This window comes from Clinocottus analis, unplaced genomic scaffold (assembly GCF_023055335.1).
Source record: "Clinocottus analis isolate CAN_PGR_092001 unplaced genomic scaffold, fCliAna1.0.p SCAF_11, whole genome shotgun sequence".
NCBI classification, from domain to species: Eukaryota; Metazoa; Chordata; class Actinopteri; order Perciformes; family Cottidae; genus Clinocottus; species Clinocottus analis.
This window is the reverse complement of record NW_027175832.1, coordinates 1156654-1174656: the sequence shown is the minus strand read 5'-3', so window position 1 is coordinate 1174656 and position 18003 is coordinate 1156654. Positions and strand designations below refer to the sequence as shown.

The following is an 18003-nucleotide window of genomic DNA, read 5'->3' as shown; positions in this document are numbered from 1 at the left end:
AATATTTTACCATTTCAACATCAGTGACATCATCTAGTCATCAGTGTCTGGTGGAAGGTGTCCAACCTGGAAAGCCCCGGTGGTTCTGATGTCCACCTGAGCTAGTTGCCACACATTGCCTTGGTCATTTCTCTTCCACCAAACAGCATCGGCTAATCTGTCCTGGAGCAGATAGACATGGAGGCCCATCGTGTCTGCTGAGCCGTACATGTGGTACCAGAACTGCAGACACTTGGGTCCAGAGGCAGAACACTCAGCGCTGATGAGGCGAGCCGTGTTTCCATGTGTCACATTGCTGGCCTCAATGTAAAGGTAGTGACCGTCTAGAAAACAGGAATGAAATGTTACAACATTGTTGATGTACTTTAAAATTTCTCCACTGCTGCAAATGATTTGTCACCATTTATATTATTACATAGAGAAAGAGTATATTACCACCAGTGTGGCCAGCAGACGGCCCAGTCATCAGCGTTGGGGTGGAACCGCTTTGCCATGTCCAGTCAAAAGCATCTGTCACCATCTGATTCCAGCTGCAAAGGTTGCTGTCAAAGCTACAGTCCATATTGCAGACTGTAAGGAAAAATATTTGCAGAAACAATTAACATTAACTAAATGTTGAGGCTGTTATGCAACTTCCTAAAAATGTGGACAATCTTTAACCACATTTACCATTATAAATAATTCATTACCATTAGTCACTGGACATTAATGTTAATCTGTAACCACACTTCAGCTTTCTGATGGAGCAACAAGTGGCCCATAAAAAATTGCTTCCTGTGCACTTACTCTGCAGCGGAGGGAGGACATCCACAGTCGTGAAACTAGGCTTAGTTCCAGTAATCAGGCCAGGTAAGCTACCTAAAGGACGCCATTATTAATGAGGTTTAAACCACGGGATATCTGTTATCATCATAATCTACTGCACCTATGGATTATATTATATCATCAGTGAAATGTATAATGTTTTGTTCTCCATTTTAGATAAAGGTGAATGTACCTGAGCATGAGCCAAAGTGGATGGAAATGTCATCAATGGCCACATCTGATAGAGCATTAGAACCTCGAATTCCCTCAATAATGATCTAAAAGAGTTAGCGGTGAAGTATAAAGTTTCATTGTGTATAATAATATCATCTTTTATGCTCATATATTATATATATATATATATATATATATATATATATATCTCTATATGGTGGCAGACTTACTTGGAATGGACCATCCACTCTAATGTCAACGAGTCCTAGATGCCATTGTGGTCCCTGGTTGTTCATCATGACCCAGAGCTTGGTAGCTTTCTTGTCTTTGAGAAGGTACATATTGAGGGCCATGGCTGTGGCTGAACCATACATGTGGTACCAGAAGTGCAGGCAGAGCGGGCCATCGAAATGGCACATTGAGCTCCACAAACGAGCTGAATCTCCATGCGTAACACTACTGCCATCAATATACATGTAGAAACCAGCTGGAGAAAGTCGAAAAGTAGCACATTGAACATGACTGAAGAAATGCAACAACACAACATGTGTGATTGTGTGTCCTGACATTGGGTTTACCTCCAGTGGTGTGGTCGTGGTTGGGTCCAGTGGAGCTTGATGGGGTGGGTCCTGAAAGTCTTTTCCAATCAAAACTGTCCTGTACGATTTGCTCCCACCCACACAAATTGTTTTCAAAGTCACAGTTTATGGGACAGACTACGAAAAATCACATAAACACAATAAAAATGATAAGTCTTATGAGCTGTATTATGCCTCTGATGATACAAACCGCTGGATAAACCTTTTCCAACCCTGAACGCCCTTACGAGTCTGACTGGTTGTTGGAGAGGTAGAAGTTGGATGTGTTGGAACAGTTGCAGTGGTTTGGGGGTCAGCTGAAATGGGGACAACGACAAAACGAAAAGCCAAACGAACAAACAAACAAAAAAATAAAATGAGTTCACCACCTTGCCTTGTTGGCACCCAGGATATATTTACCCTCAGATAACCATATACCTTCTACAACTTTGCTTATATCTGGGGACAAAACCGACAAAAATAACTTTGACCGGAAAAAAAACTGCTTCTACGATGAATCACAGAAACATAAATATGATTGCTCAGGCCGGCTCGAGGCAGTCGCCTTGTTTGTTGATGCAATGGTCATAACCCAAACAGTAAAAAACAGCAGCTACAGTTGATTGATCAATTGAAACGGTTCTCAGCTGATTCGATAGTTTGATGTTAGTAGACAACTGTGCAGAGTAATGACAGTTACACACACACACACACACAAGATGCCGTCGCTTTGGAAGTTCTTCAGTGCGAGTGAAAAAGACATGAAGCTTGCAATTTCAAAGTATTTAGCTAAATTATAACGCCATCATGAGGTGTTCAAATGTACTCTATGATGAGAAACTGGATGTTTTCACAGCAATATAAAATAGATGTAACGACCCATAGTGCCAAAAAGATATGCTCCTAAAACCACACATTCATCCTCATCCTCATGTCTGACTCCAACACTCACCGCAGGCTGTGTTTGTCTGCCAGTGGGGCAGCTCCACTCCTGCAACCTGGCATGCTGCTGCATAGGACTTAAGAGATTCACACAGGGTGTGTTGGTCACCGCGGGTGTCACAGTAGTCGTATACACAACTATTGAGGAAGATGTTTGGGTGAATGAGTTCATGGCAGGGTTTGAAGGCGTCCCCGAGTAGAGTGTAACACTCATTGTAGGCCTCGTTCTCCTCATCATAATCACATAATCTGGGATCATTTGGATGGGAAATACACCTGGAGGAAAACGTTTAGACAATTAAATAAACATGCAGACATTTGCATGTATTGTTCCGCTTCAGAATGAGAAAGAAAATGGTTTAGTCATTCAGAGTAATGCATTAATGTAAAGTAATTATTTATTGATCAACGGGATTTAATGCATGAATTAAAATAAACGTTGGGTTTACCAGGCTGTGCTAAATGCATCAGTCTGCTAACATACTCACAATGATAATGCTAACATGCTGATGTTTAATAGGTACAATGTTTTTCATAGTCAGCCTCTTAGTTTAGTGTGTTACAGTGGCCATAGTTTGCTGCTAGTGTGGCAAAAAACAACAACATTATTTTGTCAGCTACTGTAAACATAGAATAAACTGTATAGCAGTGGCGAGCCGTCAGGGCCAGCTAAGCCTTTATTTCTCCCTATTAGCTTATTTTGTCATTGCACGATCTCATGTCTCGTCTGTTCCTCATCTCAGGACAGCAGCACGGCCTCACAGCTGCTTACGAAGAGCTCATCCATCAGATTTCACCTTTTGTTTCTCTATGTTAGAGTAGAGCGTTAAACAACATGCTAACGGCCAGCGAGCTAGCGGTAATGTCTGCTAGCATTATGTACGTTGTGATTCGTCACTGGGTCCGCGTGACCAGTAACATGCGCTGTGATTGGTCAGTGTGTCAGCACACACTCAAAAGAACTCTGGTTAACTTTAAAACTGAAGTTCTTTCGCGCGCCGCGATTAGCTGTTAAGCTAATCAGCTTCCGTAGGTACCGAATCCACGGCCCGGCGCTGCTGTACAGGTATTGTAATGTCCAAACAATTAGTTTCATTTGTGCAACAACATGTGCAGATAGGCTTTATAGTAGAATAGCTTACTCATTATTGCCTGGCACCTTCCAGCTGTCACCAAACTCAAATGGCCCAGTTGTGTTGTCTCCTCCTGGTGTTACAAAGTCATCGTCCTGGCGTTCAGAGTAGGTGCCACACAGTCCACACAGTTCATACTTGTAGCGCTCGTCCACCTGCAGGAAGAGTCTGTTCTGTGCATCTATTGTCATTCTGAGGCCAAAGGTGGTTTCCAAGACAATATAGGTTTTCTTCAGGTTGACCCACACTGAGCCATATGGTCCGTGGGTGGAAAAGGGGAGTCGGACAGCGCTGTTATTCACCTGAATAGAGGACAATCCCAGATAACAAACAAGTTACTCAACGCAAAGTATTAACTGACCCCTATAAACATGAGTGTTCTGATACTAAAGTCATTAGCCACAGTCATTAATTAATTACAGGAGATAATACAAAACGATAACCCGCCAAATCCAATAAACAGCCCACTTTCAGGTGACTAATTTGTATAAACCGGAATGCATTTGCACATCAGCCTCTGATTCTCATGCTATAAAAGAGTCTGGGCGGTTTAATCTGTATTGTAAATGCAAGGAGTGTTCATGCTTACATGGACCTCTCCGCTCTGATACAGGGTGAGGTAGAGATCCTCAACTTGAAGCGCCACAGCTTCGAGCTTGGAGCGGGTGAAGTTCTGGAGGGCGGGGTGTGTGTTGTGTCCAATCACAGTGAACTGGACTGAGCTTTCTTTCCCGCACGTGGTCGTCAGCGTGTAGCTGCAGCCCCCTTGAAAGTCGTACGCCATGCCGTCGAAGGTGATGTAGTGCGGATCACCGTACACGCTGCAGGTGGCGGGTTTGAAAGGGAAGCAGCCTTTCACTCCATCCTTGACCTTGCAAACCTCCTTGTCTGCACATTGCATTGTGATGCATTGTATGTCATTACCGCCCATGCACTGACACATTTGCTCACACTCTCCCTCCAAGAATGTTGCTCCTTTCTGCAGGCAAAAGGGAGTTTTGTGAATACATTTTAGCTCTATGGAAGTGAAGAGGTGCATGCAAATGAGTTATCTGCTCATCGAACTCACTTACCTCATAGTGCTTTCCATTATACCAGCACCCACAGTCCTCCGCTGGAACACACTTTCCCCCACTGAGCTTTAGGCCGGAGTCACACTCGCATCTTTCCTCACAGCTTCCACAAGAGCCGACGATATCCAGACTGGAGCAAACCTCGGGACAGCCATCGGCACATGAGTAATAATGGCTGTTCTCACCACACTGCAGGGCTGAGAGGAGTGCAAGAGGACAGTGGAAATATCAGAGGGCATGAACTTAACTGTAATTGTATTATTACATTAGTTAGTTTTCCATGTTTTAATATTATGGGGTGAATAAATGAAAGTAGGAAGCAATAAAGCAACATACGGCAGACTGTAGAGTTCCTCCATGTGGGTATGGAGACTCCAGCCTGTTGGCAGATGTCAGCGTACACCTGCAGGGCCTCACATAGTACCGCTGGGTCACCGTGGGAAGAGCACATGTCAACCATACATCCTCTGAAGTAGCTCTGTGCCCCCAGAACTGAAAGGCACTCGGCAAAGGGCCCGTCGCTGGAGAGGAGGCCTCCACAGTACAGCTCACTGGAATACGCAGCCATCTCCTGTGGGTCACACTGATGAGGTACGAGAATGGTTTCACAGGAGGACGAGGTGGCCGGACCCGCCTGCCAGCTCTTAGCCAAAGCTGTGGCGTCTTGGGCAGTTGTTCCATCCGGCTTTCTGAAGTCGTCCTTCCTGACGTGGTTATAGTTTCCGCACAAGCCGCAGACTTTGTCAGAGTAAGCGGGCGGCAGCGCGACGTGGACGGCACCAGCGTTATCGTACGAGACCGAAAGACCAAAACTGCTTCCCAGTTCCACAGCAGCCGGGTTGCTCTTGATGCTGACGGTGCCATTGCCGAGTTTCAATGGAAGCTTCTTCCAGACCCCATTAACCTGGAGAGCAGTATCAGTTTTAGGCATCCCAATCAGCTGTTATCAGCAGTATAGACTTACAGTATATGACCGTTTGTACAAAAAGCAGCATTTACAAATATCTTCGGGTATTGATAAGGCAGATAAGTCCAGGACATTCTGGCACTTAACTCTGCACTTTACAATAAACTCAGTTTATCAGGAGCATGCGTCATAAAAGCAAGGTGCCGCACAACATCTCTATGTCCTTTCAGAGTGACTCACCACGATCCGGTGTGTCTGCCCTTTCAGCAGCGACACTCTGAAGTTCCCCATTTGCACAACGACCTGCCGAACAGTCGGCAGAGACGAGTTCCAGTTCTGCTCGTTCACCACTTCCACGCTGAACGTGGGCACGGCCTCGGAGGGCGAGCAGGTCTTGGCCAGCGTGTAGGTGCAGGGCACCATGAAGCGGAACACCTCGCCGTCAAAGGTGCTGCAGTCCGTGTGGCTGTGGATGGTGCAGGTCCCAGAGGCCGAAACCCCGCTGGATCTCCCCACCTGAGCACCGCAGGTTTGTCCCTGAGGGCACTGAGAGGGGAAGCAAGAGAGCTGGCCTCCGGCACAGAGGCAGCGGCTGGACTCGTCCGTCCATAACTCTGTGTCGGACTCACACTGGGGTCCTGTGGGGGATGCGACCCAGTAAACAATCACTTTGCATTGGCTAGGAACCACCGATGAGTCACATCCGAATCAGAAACGTTTAATTGCCGAGTAAGTTAGTACAAACGAGGAATTTGTTCTGGTGGAAGGTGCAGACAACAACAGCAGCAACAACAAAGAACATTTAACTACACAAGTGAACGTATAACAATTTGGATAAAAACAAGCAAGTAATAAGTAAATAGTAAAGAAGCAGTAAATAAGTAAGGAAGCAAGTAAAATAAAAAATAAAGGGATAAAACAATCAATAATGATAATAATAAGAGTAAGGGAAAGTGTGAATACTGTATGAGCTATTTCCTCAGCTGATCAACCTATTACTTATTATTAATTAATTATTACTGCCTTGTCCTCTACTGACACAAAAAGTGAAATCCTTTTCAATTTTAGAGATCTTTAAAAAGGGGTTTTGTGAAATATGATCTTTTGCATTAAGTGATATTGAATTGAATGAATACGAAGTCGCGGTTTTTAATTTTAGATGCAGAAATAATATTTACCACATGAGCCTCTCCTGATACCCATCCGGTTGAAGGTGAGCCGTCCCTCCACGGACGCGGCTTCGATTATGACCTGAAGCGAAAGCAGATTGTTTATTTCAATACAGACGATGTTTTATTTTAATTTCCCGATGCAGTTTAATTATAGATATACGTGGTTGCTGCCTTTTCTACCTGACTCCCCGGTTCGATGACGTTCAAGGGAACAAACGCTTGTCTCCAAGCGTCCGTGTGGAGGGCAGGAGAGGTCCAGATTTCCATCAGACCGACGCTGCTCTTCAGCAGCGCTCGCAGACCAGAACCATTAGTTTCAGCCGGGGACGAGTACCACAGCTCCAGACAGGCCTCGCCCTCCAGCCCCAGCGGCCCGCTCTCTAAAACAGTCAACAGGCCGTCCACTGCATGGAAAAGACAAGGAGAAAATGACCAAACTCACATTTTCGGTACAAATCCAATGACAACGACCACTTCACGTCTCTTTTAAACCACACAATATAAACGGTGAAGTATATTTTTTAACTACTCAGGTTAGAAATGAGCTTTTATGTCGAATCATAATTTTAATCACATCAGAAATAGCAAACCATGCCCATGTCTTTGTTATCGCAATAAAACCAGAAGCACATCTGCTGCGCTGCAATCATCGTAAAAAGCAAAATTGCCGTTTAAAGTGTTTTGTACTAAAATTGAGCCTTAAGTGCAGGCCCTCCACTTCGATTGCCCCTGGGAGCGCAGCCGACTATAAAAGATTATTAGCCTGCCTCCGATCAGCGTGTGATACGTGGAAAGCCCGCCTGCAGATTAAAACAGAACTGGATTCCTCCTCCAAGGAGAGGAACACATGAAGTTTACTACGGTGAAGTTATCTCTCCGCGTGGAAGCGAACTCTCTGAACTGAAAGCTATCTTTAACATCTTGAATAAAACATTTTCTCATTAGATTTAATTGATTGAATCAAGTGCTTTTGTTCTGCAGTCGTCGCCTCTACCTGTTTGTTGTTTCCAATCACAGACCAGGTGGTTGTGTGTGTCGTAGAAACACTGTGTAACATACTCTATGGAAGGAAAACAAGGGGTCAGATATAGTGCATTATGTAATCTGTGTCTCTTTGTGTGCCCTGGTTGTACATATCAGTGTTCAAGAATGTGTAGTGGTTCTGGAAAAGTCTGAGTCGCTGTAAAACTTCATACCTGAATCGGTCCTCCAATCTGGTAAAGTAACTAATGACAAGTCAATTTCAGCTCTGAAATAGAAAAACAATGATTTATTTTATATATTTATTTGCCAATGATTAATACAATATGTGTTTGACCTGAAAACAAAACTCTAACACAAAAAAAATCCAATTATCTTTGCACATGATGACACATCGGCTAAAATGTGACAGTTGAAATCATCATTATCATTAATTACAGTTGAGATTATCTTCTCACCCACCTGCAGCGAGTCCCCGTCTGGGCGACAAACAGGAGCGTCACTGTGACCAGGAGCTTTGTGGGAACGCTCGCGGTCATGGCCGGTGCTTCAGCGGCAGCGTCTCAGCTGCTCTCCACCGTCTGATGAGGCTGAGGAATGAAAGATGAGCAGGAAGGACGGAGCCTCGGCTGATGTGACGGTTTAAACGCTGGCTCACAGAGGTGTGAGTCCTATTGAGTCCTTCTCTCAACACAAGGTGTGTTTTTAAGCATTAATGGCCCACTCCACCCCCGACCTGCACAGGTAAAGCTCAGCAGTGGGTGGAGGACGAGGACGGGCTAACTGGAAGTCAGAAAGGGGTTGGACTTCCTCTGTCTGTGTGGCATCGAGCTGCTGACACAGTTACAGAAAATAGTGATAGGCGAGGTCAGGGTTCATATTTATGAGGGACAGAACAAGACCTGTGAGGGAATTGCTTCCTCAAAACTGCAATATTCCATATTTACTGTTAAAGTTTGGATGAATGATGAAAAGTCATGATAAATCACAACTTCATTGCTAAACATTTGGCTTTGAACATGTTTTTATTATTATTTATTTTTTAATTTCGATAGACACATAACAGCAAAAATGCATTTCAACTGGAACTTCCATTGTTTTCTATCCTTTAAAAAAATAGTTTTACACATACAAACATACAACATTCCCACTGCTCCACCCACCCAGAGTACAGGAAAACATACACATAGGAAAGAATAAAAAAACAAACAGGGCATCGCTTTGAACACGTTAAAAGGTTTTTGATCATCACGCAGTGAAAGGATGACGCGACCAAATCAAAGTTAAGCATCACACACGTAGAAAAGACAAAAGATGGCCGCTGAGAGCGAGAGTGTCATCTTATGCAATCCATCGCCTCTGAAGTACAGAAAGAGGCCTGCGAGCAACGCCACCTGATAATACAGCCGTAAAAAAACAAGCTTGAAGAAGCGTCGGCTCCGGATAGCAGCGCTGTACCGACAGCCAGAGGACGAGTGATAAGAAAGTCACTTTGTGTGGGAGGAGTTGTCTAATCCAATATTGAGGCATTCCTGAAGCCTGGAAGTATGCGTTAATAGAGAGGGCGGCCCAAAACAAACAGCAGGGCTCTTAAACGCTGTGCAACCCGTACAGTAGGCTCATTGTTAGGGATCAGTGAAGAAATGTTACTGCACATCCAGAGTATAGCAAGAAGACAGCAGTGCAGTCACAATCTTATCTCCAGCGGTAATCTATAAAGCGGATCCCAGAACAGATAATCCAGCTTTTATCTCAGCGTGTTGAAGGTGTGTGATGTAACTCTGTTGCTTAGGTTCTTCATTCTGATCACACGACATCATCTATTGATCCTCCTCCGTCGCTCTCCTTTAGGTTCTTCCCTTTTTCTTCCTGTGAATTATCTTTTGATAATAATTTAAAACAGTAGATCCGTCGTGTCTGTGGCGGCAATTCATTAAACGTGTTGGCGACCGCTGGACTGATCAAATATGCACATATATATATATATATATATATATATATGCTGTAGAGCCCATTTTGAAACAAATGAAACAACTAAAAAGTATTTTTCTATGTAAATTTATTAAACGTGAACACAGAAAACACATTTAGTGCTCGTAAAGTCTCACTTGTGTACAGGTTTTTCCACCAAATACGTGTTTATATGTATATCTGACCCCTCAACGTTGGGCCCCTTGCTAATGTATTATATGCTCACTAATAGCACATCTGGAAAGCCAATTTGTTAAGATATTTATTGTCATGTCAAATCTTTATTTAAGTAATTTAATCTGGAGTTTCGGCTCTATTCTTATCTCGAATTCAACTAAACTGCTGTTTCCAGACATTGAAAAGCTTGCTCACACGTGCCCGATCAGCTGTGCACATGCACAACTCTCAACCAAGATGACATCCTCATCAGCTCTGGAAAAACGGCGTTTCTAATTATATTTTATCACTCGGCCGATAAAGATGTGTCAGCCCGACTTGGCGTTTTCCTCGCCCCGAGGCGAGCAGCCGAGCAGCCGATCCTGATTGTTTCAGGATCAAAGGCTTCCATGTGAAGACGGCCCTGGAGTCACTGGAGGGAGTTGTCCATGCCGATAAGGCCTAACCTGAGGTCAGGTGTGTTCAGAGATACACCTGTGAGGTAACGATCACGATGCATGAACCATCGTAGCAACGTCTCTGTCTGAGGAGGCAACACACGACACCACATGCTCACCTTATCAATAACCCTTATTACCTTAAAAACAGAAAGAGGACATAATCAGAAAATGCAGCTGAATTTCATACCTATAAATCCATGAACCTGTTCTTGTCCTCGTACCCCTTACCTGTCTTCAGTCAACAAATAAAAAGGCCATTAATAATCAACCTCGCCCACAGGAAGTGGGAACAAGAGCAGCGAGGGGCCGAGACCAAGTTCAAAGTAATAAACCGGCTTTTCTGAGGATCACTGTGTCCTGAAAATGCGTGATCCATGACTAACAGGTCACACGCCTGTGTTTGCTCTTTGAAATTCCTCTTTGCCAGAGTCCCTGTGTGGCGGAAAAAGAACAGCTCGCTAAGCAAAATGTCATTTTACAAAAAAGGAGCAAATGATACGGTATAATTTTTTTTTTACAGATCTCCAGGAAGAGAAGTATTCTCTGTAATAGCACGAGGACGAGTTGACCGAAATATTGCCTCATGCAAAAGAGACGAAGCGAGTCTGAAGCTGGAGAACAGAAGACGAACATTCGTAATGTCTCACTGGATTATCATGAACAGTTGTGTTATTTGTAAGAGTGACACAATCAAACGTTACTGAGCTCAACATTTACTACGTTTTTGTCCGTTTTTTTATACAAATTGGTAATTTCTCAACACACAATGTGAATGATTTTAATCGGTAATTGAGGCAGATTTTGGAATAGTTACTTCTGCTAATGACGTCTGGGCTTTGAGGCCCCAGAAGCAATTCAATCGTTTTCTTTTTTAATTTCTGGTTTGTTTTTAAGGTTGTGAAGTCACTTGAGGAGGAGAACAGGTCGAGGTTACATGACGGGCAAACTTTAATGTCCCGCTTAGCTGCGTAATGAGAACGTTTGCCTCCCAGCCGCCATGTTGAAAATAGTCGAGCCAAACCACGGCACACTTTGTTGCTGTCACATTTCATGAGCCGAACCCTCACACATGACCCTGAATCTTTTTTCTCTCTTGGAAAATATTTGGCCCGTCTCGGCCGACCGTCGCTCAGCCTTTCCATTCAAGCGCTTCTTCGACATTTTGTCAGAGTTCAGTTGTTACCAGACTCGCAGCCAAAGGTCACCTCTGCTGAAAAACACAAAAATCAATCCCCGATGCAGCCTTTCATCTAAGAATAGGCCAGCCGACGGCATATGAAAATCTTCCTCCCAGTTTGTTTGTTTCCTCGCCGCCCGCGGTCCCTGGAGGCGTGCTCGGCTGCAGCAGCAGGTCAAGGTCGCGGTTGATGGACAACGCAGGGTAAGACGGGTCACACCCTGAGCTCTGCCTCATGTCACAGCTGCAGAACTACCATTTTATTGGGCTTTCATTCATAAACTCGTTCCCTTCCTTCAGATGTGGGAATTAAATGAGGACAACTGGGATCACGCTGCTTCTTCTGTTCGCTGTCTGAGACCATGCCCAATGATTTAATGGAGGGTGAAGGTCAAGGAGACCAGTGGGAAAGCAGCCATGATAACGAATCCTCATCCATGTCCCGAGGTTTAACTGAAATCTTTGAGCTTTTCTGTGGATGCGCAGGGCGAAGGCCTTCACACGCAGGGCCGGCATCCTGTTGGACAATCTGGCAGGTGTTTGTTTGTCACTTCCTCAGACAGGTGGGACGCAGGAGAGGTCACTCGTGTCGCCAAATACATTTGCAGAATTTATTTCATGGTTTTTTATTGAATGTGTTTGTCTGCAGTACACGTTTGAGCCACACGAGGGAGCCTTCATGTCTGTGTGATGTTTATTTCTCATGCAAGTTCAGATTTATTACACAAATCTCTTCAAGATAATATCAGGACATGATCACAAATGTTCATTTCAACACATATTTGCTCTTCTCAGGATTTATAGATCAGGCCGATTGCAAATTTGGTGGCGATGATTTTTTTTTTTTAGGTTTGACGCTGGAATAAAAGTTTTCTGAAACACTGACCTAAACTACTGTGAACTATTTTATTTAGTTTCCTTTTAGCAATATGCTGAATTCAGTGCACTTTCACAGTTTTTGTGTCCAGGGATTTTATTGTGAAAGGTCAGAATGAGTTTTCTGTCTGACGACAGAGCTTCCTGTTGTTGGACCACAGTGAATGTTTTACATGTGATTTTATGTGTGAAAGCTCTGAAAAACTATAATTTGAGGTGCTTTTTTGCTGTGTAATATTTGCGCTTGGTTAAAAGTAGCACGGGTGATGACACAAACTACAGTTTGAAAAATCAGCTTGCAAATTAATCACATGAAAAATGATGTGTGTATATTTTGGCATTTCTTTTCTAATTCTAAAGTGTATAAAACAACTTGTATGGTCTTCAACAAACTGCAGGAGAGTTAGTGCTTGAACAATATATAGTATAAAATACTATAAGTGATAACTATAGTAGTAAATGACACAAACCCATGAATGTTTAGGACATTGATAACTGCTTCAGTGGGTCTGTGATATAGCATTTTAAAGACTATTTATGGGCACAAACTGATCTGTCATTTATAATCTGTCAGCTGGAAAACGCTGTAGTTTCAATCAGGTTTTCAGAATGAAGAGTTTGTACTGAAGGGTGAAAGGAAAGCAACGTGAAGTAAGCTATAAGTTAAAACAATCGCTTCAGTCGCGCCAAATAAAACGAGCATATCAAAACAAATCAGACCTCAACATGCAGCGTCTGTTTATTATTCATTGAATCATCTGACTTGCCAAAGCATTTCTTAATTTCACAGGGACAAGTCAAACTTGTTAACAATTCACCCCCCGGGCCTGGAAAGGGAACACGTGTTTATAAAGCAATAAAGCAATAAATAACCTCTGTTTCATTCCAATTAATGCGGCAATAAACACCCCCAGATCCTGTTTGTGTTTTTGGTTCATTTCTGTCTTTCCTTTTCTTGAAGGTCACACGTTGTCCTCCGTTCTCGGTTCCTTCCTCCTGTCACGCTCGGCTGAAACGTTTCCGTGTGATCTTGCAGGTGTTTCTGGGCCTGCGGCTCGACCCCTGCGCCCGCCGCCTGGTTGCTAAACAGGTTGTTTAATGAACACAGGTGCTGTGGTTCTGCTCTGCAGACAGACATGATCAATACTGTCGGCAAGATGCGGCTAATTGTCTTTTGTCAACACTGTGTGTGAGGAGGTGAGAGGAACGTCCACCACACACACACACACACACACACACACACACACACACACGCACACATCAGCCCAAACCAGAGTCATTTTTTCTGATCTTTTATCCGGCTTCATAATGCTGCAAAAAGGTAAATGCACAAGATTAGCATCATTATTGTTATAAATGACACCATCATGAGCATCATAAATGACACTCGAACAATCAACTGAAACATTTGTAAGTACCAGGTTGTTGTTTTGTATTGCTGGCTGTACTTCAGCTCTTTTACATTCCTATGGTCGCTTCCTAATTGCTCAGCTGGTTCTCTACACACATCCAGGAGGCTCTGACTGAGCAAGAGGAGCAGAGCGTTGACGTCATGCATCTTTCCACCAGTAGGTGGCACTCTATTGCCTTCTGAAAACTACCTGAGAGCCATGACAGTAAAGTTTCTGCTGGTTTAGTAACCAGACTGCATTTAAAAAAACATCTTTGATTTGCTCGTGCTGATGCACGACGTTAAACTAAATTGAATATTCATTTTACATTAAAGGAAAGGCCCTGAAATACATATATGAGGATGAATGAAGCAGAAATATTGTCAGACTCGGACTGGAACATTCAGTCTGAACGGAGCTCTGAACCTGACCCAGAAACAGATGAAAAGAATATGAATTTAATTATAATAACAATTGATCTCGCTATCTGGTCTGCTAAAGCAAGATAATTCCCATTTATGAGTTCTGATAAGGGATTGTTTTCCTCTGGGTTCACTGATTCTCCCTGATAAACCCTGAGCCCGAGCACAATGCTGCAGCAGGCGGCGGCCCGGTGTCCCATCTCCCCTCAATTAACTTCAAACTGCTCTCCATTACACGCTACAATGAGACGCACAATTTCATTACCTCGCACGGGCCCATCAGCGATGCTAATTGTTTTTCTTTTCATTTTCGGCGTCCCTCCGTCTCCCAGGGAGTGGGTGTGAAGACATCCCATGTGCAGAAAGATGGAGGCATGCAGGAGGTCGCTGTGGGGGAAACGGGAACAAGGACGAGACGGAGAGACTCCAGCGTCCCCGTGTACTCGCTGTTCATCGGCCCGCTGGTGAACACTGGTCCGTATAACCTTCAAAGGCCGGGAACCCGAAGCACTCACCGACACTTAATTCACAATCAGCAAAAGGTCAACCGAGACGGAGACACACACACAAGCACACACACACACACACACAGTAGTTTACTGAGCTAACTGGCCGATGTCAGTGGCCCAACACTTTCTGTCCACACACAACAACATCGGCTGCTTTCTGAATGCTGAAGTCCTTCTGTTGTCAGTTAAAGGTGTGTGAAGACATTCAGGACCTTGAGCTGTCGGACACATCAACAGCACCTCGCTCAGTGTGATAGTGTTTGTACAGGAGATGCCAATCCATGCAGGCCTCTGCGCGAGTAAGGTGAATTAAATAAATAATCTCTTGATGATTTGCTCGTGAATAAACAAACTCTTTGACTCGTATTAACTCGATTTACTTCGGCCCCTCGGGAGCGTCGGAGAAAAGGTGTAAACACACGCTGACATATTGTGATTGTGTCTGTATCCACGTTGCTGTTAGCTCTGTTTGGCTCTCCAACATCTCCTGAGGGAAACTGCTCCCGAGCTGCCGGCGTCTGCATTAAGTTCCCCGGCTGCAGCCGCTTCCTCTGCAGGTGGAGGGCAGGTAGCCTGCAGGGCTCGTCCGGATGGAAACCACGCGGCGAGACTGAAATACTCCGCAGAGCTTCTCTGTGGGTTTAGCATGACAAGCAACTTCTTTATTTTTACCATCCATCCATCAGGAGCTGAATTACTATTTTAATAATTTGATTTGTGTCAGAATATTCACGTATTTACTGCCAGGACTGTAAAAAGGTGCAGCGCTAACAGAGCTAGCAAGTATGACATCATCAGCACGGTCAAGAGAAAAAACAAGATGACTTAACTGCTATTTCAGAGGATCGTCTCCTTGTTAATGAAACACACAGTGCTCATAAGTAGAGGTGGGAATGTCTCACACTCTGAGATGACCTCAACAGTTTTACTTCTCATGCCTCATGAGCATAAAAACATTTATTTAAAGGCTGTACTTTGACTCGTGCTTCTCTAACTCATAACTTTTGTCCCCGTTGGGCCGACACGCTCGGCCGGAAACACATTTTTTAGTGTTTGGTCACAACAGTCATTTGACTGCAGAAGCAGAATTTGTCGCATTGCTTTTCATTCAGCGTCTCTGTGGACTTGATTGTGTGATCTTGTGTTGTTTGGTCGTTTCAGGAGAGAGGAAGTATTCCCAGAAGCTTCAACGGAGTCGACATCGTAGGTTAAACTCCATGTTTCCATGCCCCTCTTGAGCTTTTGTTCCTTCATATATATATGACCTGAATTGAATCGAATGCATCCAATTGAACGCGGCCCGATGACTGAGATGTGAGACGAGGTCTGCGGTCTCAAACTGAAAATCGTTTTGGTCGTGCTGCCCGGGATTTGATTCGCTCGCCCAACCACCCGAGACCGGTCTGTGATGAGATGCAGGTCTCCAGCAGAGCTGCAGGAATCACATCCACGCCGGTCCACCACGACGACACGGGGAGAAGAAGAAGGACGCAGAACAAACAAGAATGACAAACAGGCAGAGAGAGAGAGAGAGAGAGAGAGAGAGAGAGAGAGAGAGAGAGAGAGAGAGAGAGAGAGAGAGAGAGAGAGAGAGAGATAACGGGAAAGAAGTCTTGAAGTTTCAAGCAAAAAGGTTGCTGCCCAGAATCCTGTGCAGTCGAGCGTATAGGGACAATCAAAGCTTTTACACACACACACACACACACACACACACACACACACACACACACACACACACACACACACACACGCACACACACACACATTCTTTGCACTGCTTCTTTGTTGTGCCTTGATTCTTTTCTGTTTCTTACCTTCTTTTTCCCACCACTCAAAACATGCGTCTGTGGTGTGTGACGGTCCACAGGACCGAGAGGAAGAGCTCCTTCGTTTCATTTAACGACGTAAAAGCAGAAACAGTGAGCAGATGAAACCTTTGGTATTCTAATTAGTGAGCGATCTGCACGTATTCAAACAGCGGCGCGTTAGCCTCAGGTGCAGCCTCTGCGCCCTGACAGGAAGAATGAAAGTATTTTTCTCCTTTTTCTGTAAAGGCGCCCGGCTCGGAGGCGCCCCGGCGAACCCCTCATTATGTTCTGAAGATCCGTCTTCGCCTGCAGCACCAACCTACGTACCCTGATGCTCAACCCAGCTGAAACAGACACCGGTAAGCAGCCGCGGCCGCGTGGAAAGCGCCCGCATTTGAATGTCAACCGTCAAATATCAGAGGAGAAGCTACAAATGGCACAGCGGCTTTTTTTTAGAGTCGTGAAGACGCACTTTATCTCAACGCGGAGCAACTCTGATACCACGAACGAAAAGGTACCGGGACATGAATCAGGATATCGGGATTAGACTTGGGAGCTGAATATAATTTGAAGTTGCCAAACGCAACTCTGAATACGAAATGAAAGCAATTAATAAAGAATATGCACGGTAGGAGGTATGTTTTAATAATCGATGCACTGCTTTATGTATGCAAATAGGAGCTAATCTGTAATTATCTGAGTGGGTGCATGTTTGGATCCTTCTTTAATCAGCTAACAGCACCCATCTCTACACGCCGATGGTAACGGGAGAGATGCTACCAAACATCTACCAGCATCATCCAGCACATTGAAGGCCTTTCAGGGGTCCCAGTACTTCATCATCAGGCTCAGGAGCCACTGATTTGGAGCCAGACCTTCCATCAAAAGGCAGAATGAGCGTTGGGAATAAATACTTCATGTGTTTCTGAATCCACGAGTCCTATCTTTAAAAGAGACACCGTTCAGGGACGTTACAATGATTTGCTCTATGCTTGCATCAGGTCCACTCCACTGAGCCAGATTGTTCCTTCCTTGGAGGTCCACATGCCTGTGTGTGTGTGTGTGTGTGTGTGTGTGGGCACTCATCATGTATGTTTGCATTGTAAAAGTTGTGCGACCGTCACGTCTCTGATGCAACCCGGGTGTTGGCGCCCAGACGCCCAGTGAGTTTGTCTCCAGAGGCCGCGGCCGCATGCCGCCGAGTCGATAAACAATCTGAGCGCCACAAAGGGACAATAGCCGGCGTTCTATTGCCCACCCAGCAAACACGTCCTTTTAAAATGTCAAATGAAAAAGCTGTTGCGAGGGTGCAGCGTTCTATTGATTCAAAACGGGCTCATCATTTGACCACCAAGCCCAATTTATGGACTCTCTTTTCCATCGCGGACACAAAGTGGTGGTGAGGGCGGCGGTTATTTGGGAAATTGCAGAATGACACACGAAATCTTTAAAGTGATCTTCGCCGCGC

At 44.6% G+C, this 18003-nt stretch overlaps 1 protein-coding gene across 1 annotated transcript in view; it reads right to left on the bottom strand.

Annotated features, from left to right (window-relative positions):
- Nucleotides 1–18003, bottom strand: part of wu:fb63a08 (zonadhesin) — a 38068-nt gene that overhangs the window by 4609 nt on the left and 15456 nt on the right. Inside the window, exons 2-16 of the mRNA XM_068600016.1 lie at nucleotides 6964–7187; nucleotides 6811–6862; nucleotides 5852–6249; nucleotides 5041–5608; nucleotides 4705–4901; nucleotides 4227–4610; nucleotides 3641–3933; nucleotides 2509–2774; nucleotides 1805–1873; nucleotides 1557–1694; nucleotides 1209–1465; nucleotides 998–1082; nucleotides 787–858; nucleotides 436–570; nucleotides 67–323 (exon numbers count right to left, since the gene is read on the bottom strand). Coding sequence (XP_068456117.1) covers nucleotides 67–323; nucleotides 436–570; nucleotides 787–858; nucleotides 998–1082; nucleotides 1209–1465; nucleotides 1557–1694; nucleotides 1805–1873; nucleotides 2509–2774; nucleotides 3641–3933; nucleotides 4227–4610; nucleotides 4705–4901; nucleotides 5041–5608; nucleotides 5852–6249; nucleotides 6811–6862; nucleotides 6964–7187 — 3395 coding nt within the window. The remainder of the gene's footprint in view (nucleotides 1–66; nucleotides 324–435; nucleotides 571–786; nucleotides 859–997; nucleotides 1083–1208; nucleotides 1466–1556; nucleotides 1695–1804; nucleotides 1874–2508; nucleotides 2775–3640; nucleotides 3934–4226; nucleotides 4611–4704; nucleotides 4902–5040; nucleotides 5609–5851; nucleotides 6250–6810; nucleotides 6863–6963; nucleotides 7188–18003) is intronic.